The following is a 12,258-nucleotide window of genomic DNA, read 5'->3' on the forward strand; positions in this document are numbered from 1 at the left end:
GAAAGAAGGCTCTTAAATCTGGGAGCTGGAATTAGAGCCGCAGGAGCTGCAGAGGGGAAGCCACAAAACCACAGTAAGTAAATTAGGAGGCTGTGGCTGGAAATATGTATAATGAAGCCATGGGCGGGGGAAGGAATTTGTGGTTTTCAGAGTGCTTTATATACTGTACCTTAATGAATTGATTTCCTGCCTTTATGACTTTTGCATTTCATCACTCCCCCAGACAGCACAGCTCTCCTTCCTCATTACCTTTTTTAAAACCTGCTATTCCCTCTTTTAGGGCACATCTTTCACTTTGGCATCTCTTGTCGCCTCCCGGTTCTCCCTCTCCACACCTCTAACTCGTCTGGCTCCTTGTCCCTCCTCCGTCTGCCACCCTTTCCAATGCTCAGGTGAAGATGCCCTCTAATGGGAACCGACCTCTGAAGCTGCAGTTCGGTCTGATCAATCACGAGGGTCGCTACCTCACTGCCGAGACCTTCGGTTTCAAGGTACAGAATTAGCAAGCGTCGCTGTTCTTGCCATTTTTGTGATATGAAACTCGAGTTTCACTTCACCCTGACTGTCTGTTAGGTGAATGCCTCCGCTCCCAGCCTGAAGAAGAAGCAGATGTGGACTCTGGAGCAGGACTCGCAGGACGCCCAGGTGGTTTATCTGCGGAGCCACCTGGGCCGCTACCTGGCTTCCGACAAGGACGGCATCGTCAGCTGCGAAGCGGACGGCCACAACTCGGACTGCCGCTTCCTGATCGTGGCTCAGTCCGACGGCCGCTGGGCCCTGCAGTCCGAACAGTACCTCCGCTTCTTCGGGGGCTCGCGGGACTACCTGTCCTGCTTCGCTCAGGCCGTCACAGACGCCGAGCTGTGGGCCGTGCACCTGGCCCTGCACCCGCAGGCCAACCTGCTGTCCGTGGCCCGCAAGCGCTACGCCCACCTCTCCATGGAGGACGGCGAGATCGCCGTGGACCTGAACATCCCCTGGGGCGTGGCGGCGCTCCTGACCCTGGTCTACCTGGACGGGAAGTACTGCCTGAAGACGTGCGACGGCCGCTTCCTGGGCAACGACGGGAAGCTGCTGACGCAGAGCGGGAGGGTCACGGCGTACACGCTGGAGTTCAAGTGCGGGAAGCTGGCGTTCAAAGACTGCGAGGGGAAGTATTTGTCCCCCATGGGGCCGACGGGGACTCTGAGGTCCGGACGCTGCTCCAAACCGGGCAAAGACGAACTGTTTGACTTGGAGGAGAGCCATCCACAGGTGGTTCTGATAGCAGCCAACGGCCGATACGTGTCTATTAGACAAGGTAGGAAAACACGGCGCATGAGCCCACAGGACGTACTGATTTTCCACCTCCCCCCTGAATCCTCGCATGAATGCACAAGCTGCTCCTCTGACAGCTTTCCAGCTCCTCCATAGTCTTTCAAAGAATCCCAAGTGTCTGATTAAATGGACAAAGGCTGACCCGGGCTGCCTCTCAGGGTGGTCACATGAGCTTCTGCTGACACAGGGTGACCCACTCACATACATAATGAAGCAGAAATTGGCAGCTGATAAGGAATGCATGGTAATTATGGGTAATGTAGTCCGCGCGTCAACATGCATCGACAGCCCGGCGGACGGGCGGACCTTTCCAGGAAAACAAGATAGATGAGAGTGATAGAGGAGACTTTCAGCCTCGTCACTGATTTGGTTGAGCTCACTGGTAGCGAGGAGTCTCCTGCAGCAAACAAACCTTTTTCTTTGGTTAATACTGTGAATTTATTGTAAGAGAGAAACCTACAGGAACAGATTCCCGAGGTACAATTCACATGTTGTAAAGGATCAGTGTTACAAAACTCAAAATGAGCCGTTTTAAAATCCTGAACATTGCAATTTAGCAGATATAAAAGTTTCAACCATTTCCCTTTTCTTTTCCCAGGTGATGTATCAGGAATATTGATATTTTTAAAAATCCCTTCTCGAATGTTCCCCCTGGCTTTGTCGTCTTATGGTGTGAACATCCAGCGCTTTGCTCCTCGGACCCACTGAAACAGCTGCTTGTAACCAATATGCTGTACAGTAATGCTCTGTTGATAATGTAGGATGTATTTACTCCTCGGTCTTGTTGTAGGGCTGTCGGAGGGGGTTATTTGATCAGCAGGCAGGCATCGCACCACTCTCCTGAACTGATGGATTACACCTGTTCCTCGTTCTCTTCAAAGTCACTTCTTCTCCGAAACAAGGTTGAATTTCTTTGATCAGAGTAAAAAGTGGAACGGTTGTAATTGTGAGTGTCACGTTGCATCTCGGCAGAGGTGCACACTGAGCGGGACCTGCATTGAATTTCAAGTGCTGATGGTCGTGAGGGCTGGCTGGTCTGATTTGAGGCTGGATTTGGGGTGGATTAGCATACACCAACAGCGCTTGTCAGCATACTTGGCCATGACAGCCATCCCAGAGCTGCAGATTCTTGTCTGCAGGCTTGAGTTTCTCCTACCCTGGGTGCTGTAACCGAATCTCTCTGTGCTCATTGTTCCTGGTCAGCAGTGGGGGCTGCAGCCAGGAACCAAACTACTGGGAGCCTTGTAAACTGATTGGTCGAGGGGGAGGGAAAAACACGCCTGATTCTGATGCACGCACGGACTCTACCGTACGGACCGCGGCCCGTTCAGACGTCCATACATGAGCATGTAGAGCTCTTTCATGTAAAGCTCGCAGCGTACTCTCTCTCTCTCTCTCTCATTCCTCTGGCCTCTCTCTACTTGTTCTGTCCAAACAAAAGCTTTATCTTTCTCCAAGACACTCGCCCACTCACTACCACGCCGTCCTGCTGCGGCGAGCGGTGAGGTGTGTTGAATTATTGATGAAGCTGGCCCCCGTTCCTGGAAGGCGAGGGGGGAGTCTGCTTTCAGAAACCCAAGCCGGCTCTTACCTGCGGCCAAAACTTGTGCCCCACCGGGTTCCGCTCTAACCCGCTAATCCAGCCCGATCACCCCAGCTCCAGCTCCAGTCGGGGCCCATGCGGTTACCGAAAATCAAGGAAACACAGTCAGAGAGGCAGGATGTAACAGCAGAGCTGAGTGGGAAAGTCCACGTTGAGAAGATACGTCTTGTCAAGTGAGCATCTGAGTTTCTGAATGTTATCTTGAACTAAAAAAAAAGTACAAAATGGAAAAAATGTGAGGAAGTAGAATCTCTGCGCTTGGCCTCCTTACCTTCACATTCAACATAACGGTTAAAGCAGAAGAAAGGGAGAAGGGGGGACGCCGCTGTAGGACGACACCCGGAGGATTTCAGAACAATAGGAGTGTGTGTGGAGACAGGTGGGCTCCTCTTCCTCCCAGATGTCTTTTCTGTCTGCGCTCATAAATTAGCACTTCTGCTTCGCCTCCCTTTAGTGCCGAGGAGTCCGATGTGGTTCGCAGACGCAGTAAACGGGTCAGTAGCAGCAGAACTGCCCTCGGACGTGCGCTGAGATGCAAATATGCGAAAACATTGACGTCGCTTTGTGTGGTTTTGCACGTCTTTGCGTGTCGGGCAGGTCGTGCCTCCCTCCACCCTCCTGCGTCTCCCGGCTCTGAGTGGGCCGCTCATGAGACGACAGCCCAAAGACACACACTCTTTCCATTAACACGGGCCAACGCGCTCTCATGGTGTGTTAGCAGAAAACCAGCAGAAAACACAGCGGAGTGGGATGAAGGATTGAGAGAAAGAAGAAAATAAGGGACAAAGGGATAGTGGCATCGGCTTACCATTAATAATTGATGCCAGACCCTTCTATCGCTGATGGATTAGTTAGGCCTGCTCCGTCTGGAGGTTGTCGGTAGGACAGCACCGGCAAGCGGAGCTAGATTTAGGTTCTGATCCAGAGTGAAGCAGCAGTGCAGCTTTCTGAATGGTGCTGAGGAGCACTGGAGGGCCTCAACAGACACAAGCAACACCGTCTCCATCTGCATGTTTGTCCAGAAGGTGGTCGTCAACACAGCTACTGATGTGTTCAGATTGCTGGCTCGGGTATCAGAGCGTTCACCCCCCTCCTCCCGCTCTCTCTTCCTCCGTCCCTCTCTCTTTCCCGTCTATCTGATAGTGCCTCCCCGGTCCCAGCTGAGCCCTCTCTGAAGATCATTTCTGGCTTGAATTAGTGTGAAATGGACACATGGAATAGGTAGACAAAGCATGACATTGAGTGGGGATGAGAGAGGCCGGGAGCGGCGGGCCTCGGGCGTCGCTGCACAGACACTTACATTCATGCTTCAGATGCACTTAAGATCAATGATAATTTAAGCACGTGTAAGAACTCATGAGACCTAGTTTATCGGGTGTGAATAAGATGTGATTAAAGCATCCCAGTCACTCGGCAACCATGACATCTTTGTCACGTTTCGGCCCCCTTTCCCCCCATTTTTCCAATTTATCTCTGCAGTCACAATTCAAACTGGAGCAAAACGCCTGAAAATGGCGTTAAAACATGTAAGATTCACTGTCACAAACCATAAATTACAGCTTCTAGCAACAGGCGTGAGATAACACACACACACACACACACACACACACACACACACACACACACACACAGATGTTTGGTGGAGTCTCTTCCAGTAGCCTCGCACCTCCTTCATGCAGCGGTGCTCAAAGTGTGGGGCGGGCCCCCAACGGAGACGCCAGAGAGCATCAGGCAGCAGGAACCATCCGGGGCTGAAGGAAGTGTCTTCTTTTTGACTTAGGAGGAAAACATGATTTTTTTTCTGCTATCACTTCAAAAAGTTTATAGTCAGTCTTCTTGTTGAGATGTTTTTTTTTTCTAAGATTACTACTTTTGGGGGAAAAAATAGTTTTAATACTTTCTTTTAAAAGCTGTAATGATGTGATTTTGACTTATTTGTTGATCTATTAGCCCTGCACCAACAAATAACAAGTCACTCTCACAGACAGCACTTAAATTGTAAAGTAACATTTATTAAAAGCTGATCAGGAGTCACAGGTTCGACAGACACAGGTTAACATTAAAGTGGATTCAGGACAGAGACTCTGGGTTCAGTGATTCCGTCCTCCTCTGGTAAACAGGAGTTCGGTGAAACAGTATCAGTTAAATCAGAGCTTCTCTCATTAATGCAGACACACAGAGAGCGTTCTGCAGCTGCAGTGTTTTCATGGTGCAGTTTTAGGTGTAGTACAGGTTAATCTGAGCTGTTGTGAGACATTAACAGAGTTTCAATTAGAAGAAAGACTGTCCGAAACCGGGTTTCTGATCCACTTGAACAGTTTTCAGAATTAAAAAAAGGGAATCTCGTCGCTTAAAGGACAGTTTCACAGAACTGAAACAACTTCTTCAAAGCTACTTATGTAGGAAGATTATTAAGAAAATACTAGCCACTGAAGTGAAGCGAATCTTGTAGTGATTCCAGTAATTCTCCCCAGTGAACTATCCCCCCTTGTTCCTCAGACGTCTTTAATACTCAGCCTCTCAGCTGATCGGAATGTTTGATTGGAAAAGCAAATCCTTCTATTTCTCCCAAATAAATAAACGGAAAATGTAAATAAATGCTTCTTAATTGCCTTTTGCCCAGTGAGGATGTTAAAGAGTTCAGACGATGCAGAGGGTTTTGCAGAGGGAGTGTGTTCTGCCTGTGTTTGATCATCCATGGTTCCTTGAGTCTGAGAGCGGCTGGTAATTATCTGAACATCCTGCTAAGTGTGGACCATAAAATCCTCCGGTCTTTTCCTGTTGCTCCTTTATTCTTTTATTGGGGGGATTGAGGGATCGGGCAGGCCGCGCTGGAAAGCTGATTATATCCGAGCCCCGCTGCGAGGAGGCCAGAGAGGCCGGGCCGGAGGTGGGCCGAGGGCAGGGGGCGGGGCTCCTGGGGGTCAGAGGTTCACCGGGGGGGGGGGTGGGGGAAGGGAGAGCAAGGGAAAGCAAAATGCCCAAGGAAAAGAAGCAGTGGCGTCAGGAAGTTAGAGGATTCATAACAGGGATGAATCTGCTTTCAGCAGAGCAGCATCCTGGTTTCTGGATCATGATTCAGATCCTTTCACTGCAGCTCTCCAGTTCCACACACTCCTCTACTTTCACTGCTTCTCTGTAAAGTATTAATGGCAGCATGCCCCCCCCCCCAGGAGTGAGCCTGGCCGCCAACCAGGAGGACGAGACGGACACGGAGACGTTCCAGATGGAGATCGACAGGGACACCAAGAAGAGCACCTTCCGCAGCAGCCAGGGGAACTACTGGGCCCTGGTGGCTCACGGGGGCGTCCAGACCACCAGCACGGCGGTGTGAGTTCACGGGGTCACGTCTCCTTTGACCCCGGTCACGAGAGGAGGACTGAGATCTGATCTTTTTTTTTTTTAATTTCCTCATTTTATTCTATTTTTCCAGTGGTGTATTTTATCTCACAGTCTGTTTTTTTCATCCCCAACTTCTGTGAAGGTGAATTAATCTTTCTCCCTCAGGTCTGCAGACACCATGTTTTCAGTGGAGTGGCTTGGCCACAAGGTGGCGCTGAAAGCTAACAATGGGAAATACATCTGCACCAAGAAGAACGGCCAGCTGCTGGCTGTCAGCGACTCCATCGGTGAGGCTGTGTCCTCTGAGCGGCCAGGCGGCTCAGGTTCTGGGTCTGACTCAGGTTCTGGTTCTGGTTCTGGTTCTGACTCCCAGGGGAGGACGAGCTGCTCACTCTGAAGCTGATCAACCGGCCCATGCTGATCCTGAGGGGGGAGAACGGCTTCATCTGCCGCCACAGGAACTCCAGCACGCTGGACGCCAGCAGATCCGTCTACGACATCTTCAGCCTGGAGTTCAGTGGCGGGGCCTACCACATCAAAGGTCACGACCCCTCACGACCCCTCATGACCCCCCGGCTGCCTCCCTGTCTTCTGCTGTCTAAAGCGTGTGTCTTGTGCCCGCCAGGCGCCGACGGGCGGTTCTGGTACGTGAACGGCGCCGGGCTGGTGTGTTCGGACGGCGAGGCCCCGGAGGCCTTCTCCCTGGAGCTGCTGGAGCGCGGCCGCCTCGCCATCCGGGCCAAGAGCGGGAAGTACCTGCGTGGCGACCAGGGAGGCACGCTGAAGGGGGACGGGCCCGGCCCCAGCAGCTCGGCCCTCTGGGAGTACTGATGTGAACCCAGGACTTCATCCGCTCTAAAAACACAGACATACAGACTCAGAGGGTCCACTCCATCCCCTCCCTCCTCTTCCTCCCTGGAGGTTTCATTCCCTCTGCTGTTACTGTTTTCTACATCTTTCTTTTGTTTTGTGAACGTAGCTTTAGAAATAAAGTTTTATGTCAGGATCTGTCTCTGCAGCATGGAGTCGCTCATCCCCCCCGAACTTCACGGTTTGAGCTGTGAGGCTCAGTTCTGAAGCGATTCTGTTTAGTTGTCAGCTTTTATTTCACAGTTGGTGCAGGTTGAGACGGCAGGTATCACAGACATCCCACACACTCACAGGGAGAACATGGAAACTCCGTGGAGGAGCCCCATCCCGGAATCTCCGGTTTCGCTGGGGAAAGTGTTGGTGCTCACGCTGATGGCTGCTGCTGCTCGGCCTCCAGTGGCTCTCCGGCTGTCAGGACTGGCCCGTCAACACACACTCTGATTTAATGTTTGTTCCATTTACACACCAGAACCAGTTTCACTCTTATGTCTTGAGAAAAATGACCGAAAAGAAAAAAGGAAAGAAAAATTAGAATGGCTGAAAACTGTTATAAGAAACAGTGAAAAACAGCCTAAAATTAATAAAAATACAGTAGCTGGAACCTCAGAGAAAACAGATGAAATGGCTGAAATATCTTTGAAACATTTACATAAGTTGGTTCTCAGCTTCTTGAAGACAATAACAGACATTACATGTTTACCATTCTCATCTTTTTCTTTTTTACAGAGTATCACTGGCTTGTAAAGAAATGACAGCTGTGATTTGTTTGATTGTGAAGCAACCCGAGCTCCTATTGTTACACTGAAGACTCATTCTTCAGATCAGAGAAGACCGTTTCTGTCATTCGTGAATCTAAATCAATTTGTACGTGTGAATATCTGATAGTCCAGTCTGTCTCTTCACTAATGGTCTGAAACACCTGGTAACCCAAAGTTAGACAAAAGATGCACAGGTAGATCTTATTCTGTAACACCCTTGATATTTCTGTAATCATATTCTACAACTACAGTAGAGAGAAGTTACAGTAAGACGTGTAAAACATGAGGACGTAATGAACGAGCAGCCTCCATTCTCCTCCTGTTTGCCCTCTTGGGTTCGATGATGGAAGGAAAAAAAAAACTGATGTGGGCTCAAAGTGATGCTTGTCTTGCAAAATCGACAGAGTCGGCGTCCTCTTACCTACTACGATAAGTTTAATTCAGGCTCCAGGCCATTAAATCTTCATGGATTATATCAGAAGGGCTCATCTTTTTCATTCTTATTTATCTTTTATATCTTTATTAAAGGAAATCTCTCTTAAGCTTCCCAAACGCCGTGTGTGAAACGACAACCATCTGCACATCAGAACCTGATGGGAGGGAATCAAACAGCAGTCCAACAGTGGCTGGTTCCTGGTTCACAGCTCAGGACTGGGAACCAGAAACACACCTGGAACACAGGCCGTCGTCACAGCGGTTTGCTCTGCAGTCGCTCAAACTCAACGTTTCAGTTTGTAAAGAGAGCCTGAGACGGTCGTCGGGAGGGTTCCAGCCTCGTTCCCGACACGAGGCTCCGGATCTCGAGAGCGTTTCCCGAACAGCGGAGAGGAATATTAATTACTGAACACAGACGGGCGGCTGCAGGCGTCACGTTATGAGCAGAGGATTTTCTCTGAGTTCTCTGTAAACAGCGAGGAGATGCTGGTTAATCTGGCCGGCGGACGCGGCGGCGGTGGCGAGAGCCGCCGAGATCCGGTTCTGATGCATCTGTTGACACAAATGAAGGCAGGAGAGGAAAGAAACAGTTCAGAACAGAGCAGCTGAGAAGACAGTTACAATACTCACACTGAGTATCGTAAAAAGAAGAGAAAATGACTAAATCCAAAATGCAAAAACGAAGAAGTTTTGGCCGTTGCCATGGTGACGACAGTAACAGACTCACCTCGGCTCTCTGCAGCGCTCGTCTCAGTGCTAAACTCTGGACCGATGTGGAGGAAGTTTCCTCCGGAGCCTTCTGCAGCAGAGTCTGAGGAAAACAAGCGGCAGGAAGTCAGACGGTCAGAGGCTTGGAGGTGTGACGACGTGGAGGCCGGCCGGCTCCTCTGCTCCTACCTGGATCCTGCTCAGCAGGGCGTGGTGCAGCCCACACACCGCCGCCACGGACGGGCTCTCAGCCTGGACCCGGACGGCGGCCGGGGACTCCTCCCCCGCAGCTACCTGGAGAACAGGTCTGCTTAAATACCAGGCGGTCAAACGCAGGAAGACGTCTGAGCTTCGACCGTCTTCTTCACCTCTGCAGCCGAGAGTCTGACCGGCGCCCCGTCGGGAGCGCAGGCGAGGACGACGGCGCTTCTGCGGTCCGCCTGCAGCTCCCGGGGCTCCGCCCTCGCCGCTCCGCCTCCTCCGGACAGCAGCCAGTCCAGCAGGGCCAGGCGGAGGTCCGGCGGCGCCGGTCTGGGCTCTTCAGGGTCCGGGTCGGAGCGCTCCGGCAGCAGGGCGCGGCTCAGCAGCGCTGCAGAGACCCGGACGCAGGCGCAGTAGGTCTGGGTGGAGCCGCTCTCGTTCCGTCTGCCGCCGTGTGACCGCAGGAAACCCGACAGGTCGCCTCCGACGGCGCCGGCTCTCGGACCGCCGACCCGCAGGCCGTGCAGCCAGTCCACTGTCAGCGTGTCGAGAGGCAGGCTGACACAGCCGGCGGGGCGTCCCGCCTCCTCGCCCCCCAGCAGGCCGGAGAGCGAGAAGACGAGCGAGCAGCTCACCGACAGAGGGAAGCAGGCGTCGCCGTCCTCCGCTAAAGGGACGGACACCTCCAGCTTGTCCCCGGAGGACAGACGCCGCAGCGGGAAGGAGAAGCTCCTGGAGGGACTCCCCCCTCCCGCCGGGGCCGGAGCGCAGAGGGGGAGCACGGCGAGGCTCAGGGTCCAGCCCGCCTCCAGGACGTAGGGACTGGCGTTGTGCAGGACGCAGCGGAGGGTCAGGACGCGTCTCTGCAGCAGGCTGCTCCAGCTGGCCCCGCCCACACACCGGACGGGCCTCTGCCGCGGGGCGGGGGGCTCGGCGGCCAGCAGCAGGCTCACGCTGATCACCTGGTTGAGGCGCCGCAGGACGGCGTTTCTGGACTTGATGACGGTTTCCAGAGCCGACGCCCTGAAAGGAAGCGAGAAGCGGGACGTGAGCCGACCTGCTGACGGAGCCTTCATGAAGACCTGGCGTCTGCTGGCTCCACCTCTCACAGACGTCCCCGATGGCGGACAGCAGGTCCCGGAGTCTGCGGCCCGCCTGGGAGGACGGCGGCGTGGCGACCCCCGACTCGGCTCTGCGCTCAGGGAGGCGGATCCTGAGGAGGCGTCCTCGCTCAGAGAGCGCCAGCAGCTCCACGCCACCTGAGGCGCCGCAGCAGAAAGCTTTCTGTCAGGACAAAGAAACGGAGAGCTTCCCGGGAGGCGGTGATCAGGGGGGCGGCGTTCTCACCTGCAGTGTGGCGTGCGGGCTCCGACAGGGCCGCCACCCTGCACACGTTCAGGCTGGTGGGGCTTGGAAGGGCGGCGGCCTCCTCGCCGCCGTCTCCCCCTGATGATCCCTCTGGTAAATCCAGAGCCAGCAGGTCCGAGCCGGTGCTGTAGTACAGACGCCGCTCATCCACGCAGCCGCAGGCCACGGGCGCCGGCGCCGCCACGCGGGCCTCGGTGAAGCCCAGCCCGCCGCCCCGGTCGGCCCCGATCAGGACCAGTCCGCCTCGTTCGCCCAGCGCCACCAAGCAGCGAGCGAGTCCCGGACCGGGAGCCGCCACCACGGCCACCGGCTGCTCCAGGCTGTGCAGGACTCGGAGCCGGGACCCCGGCAGGCGGAGCGGCGCGAAGGCCAGGCGCCCGTCCGGCAGGCCGCACAGGACGACCGGCGAGCCGGCCAGGGCGGCCTCCACCCCGAACAGCAGCCTGAACATGAGCGGCTCCAGGCGGAAGTGGCCGCCGGGCAGAGAGGAATCTGAGGAGGAGGACGGAGGCGAAGCGTCGCCACAGTGGAGGCAGATCAGCACAGTCCTCCTCCTCCTCCTCCTCGGTCCGGACTCCGGCACCAGAGGCAGGCTGAAGGAGCCCAGCTCCTCACACCGGCCGGGCGGGGTCTGGGTTTGATGGACCGTCAGCAGCCAGGACTCGTCTCTCTGGCTGAGAGTGAGGAGCACAGAGCCGACCAGCAGCAGGGACGACGCTCCGCCCGCCTCCACCACCAGCCGCTCCGGGGAGACGCCCAGCTCCGCCGGGCCGGGGGAGGCTGGAGCCCTGCAGGAACCACAGACCACACCAATCAACCAGCCTTAAATCACACAAGGACATCTCAGCTGCAGAAACAAGGCAGGAACCTCAAGCTATAAAGAAACACTGTGGTGGATCATTTTCAAGTCTTCCAGTTGGTTTGCCAAATAAATCCAAAGCAAGTTTATTTATAAAGCACTTTAAAAAGTTACACTCCAGATCCTTACCTGTCCAGCAAACACTGCAGGTCGACACAATAAACTCCAGACGCACAGGACACAAAGAGGATGTGCGTCTGTCTTTCAGCTTCCAGGTCACAGGTAGGAGCAGGTGACAGGAGGTCACAGGTAGGACCAGGTGACAGGAGGTCACAGGTAGGAGCAGGTGACTGGAGGTCACAGGTAGGACCAGGTGACTGGAGGTCACAGGTAGGACCAGGTGACTGGAGGTCACAGGTAGGACCAGGTGACTGGAGGTCACAGGTAGGACCAGGTGACAGGAGGTCACAGGTAGGACCAGGTGACAGGTCAGTGACTGGAGCAGGTGACTGGAGCACCGCCTGAACAGAAACAACCATCAGACACTGAGCACGCTCCCTCAAATGGAGCCAGACTGATGTAACATTTACCGCGAGTTTCCTCTCTTTAGTGTTGAAGACGTAGACTTGGTGGCTCCCGTCGCAGATGAACACGTGAGGCTCACAGCTGATCAGCTTCGCCGTGTCGCGCGCGCCCGAGCCCCCGAGCTGAGTCCACGTGTCGACAGCGCACCGTCCCTCCATGGCCAAGCCGAGGACACATGAGGTAAAACGCAGATTTCAGCTGAGCACGGGTTTGTTGTGTTCCGGATGCAGACAGAGAGAAAATACTCACACTCCCGCGCGTCTGTTTCTGAC

General features: G+C 54.2%; 2 protein-coding genes across 3 annotated transcripts; one reads left to right on the top strand and one right to left on the bottom strand.

The window, feature by feature from the left end:
* Nucleotides 1-386: 386 nt before the first annotated feature.
* On the top strand, nucleotides 387-7,149 carry fscn2b (fascin actin-bundling protein 2b, retinal). 2 transcript variants are annotated; one of them, XM_030098126.1, is made up of 6 exons: nucleotides 387-491; nucleotides 574-1,300; nucleotides 6,094-6,250; nucleotides 6,428-6,603; nucleotides 6,636-6,803; nucleotides 6,888-7,149. In XM_030098126.1, the coding sequence occupies exons 1-6, from the start codon at nucleotides 399-401 to the stop codon at nucleotides 7,091-7,093; spliced, it is 1,527 nt and encodes a 508-aa protein (XP_029953986.1). In that variant the 5' UTR covers nucleotides 387-398; the 3' UTR covers nucleotides 7,094-7,149. The 2 variants fall into 2 exon arrangements, with proteins under 2 accessions (XP_029953986.1, XP_029953988.1); XM_030098128.1 differs by having other exon boundaries at nucleotides 6,428-6,549.
* A 1,208-nt stretch (nucleotides 7,150-8,357) lies between these two features.
* faap100 (FA core complex associated protein 100) lies at nucleotides 8,358-12,178 on the bottom strand. The gene is made up of 8 exons (XM_030098125.1): nucleotides 11,992-12,178; nucleotides 11,591-11,922; nucleotides 10,582-11,390; nucleotides 10,337-10,493; nucleotides 9,402-10,257; nucleotides 9,223-9,327; nucleotides 9,053-9,136; nucleotides 8,358-8,877 (listed from the first exon to the last, which is right to left on the bottom strand). Exons 1-8 carry the CDS (start codon nucleotides 12,142-12,144, stop codon nucleotides 8,758-8,760), a joined length of 2,616 nt encoding a protein of 871 aa, XP_029953985.1. The 5' UTR covers nucleotides 12,145-12,178; the 3' UTR covers nucleotides 8,358-8,757.
* Between the last annotated feature and the right edge of the window lie 80 nt (nucleotides 12,179-12,258).

Source organism: Salarias fasciatus, chromosome 8, assembly GCF_902148845.1.
Source record: "Salarias fasciatus chromosome 8, fSalaFa1.1, whole genome shotgun sequence".
Lineage (NCBI taxonomy): Eukaryota > Metazoa > Chordata > Actinopteri > Blenniiformes > Blenniidae > Salarias > Salarias fasciatus.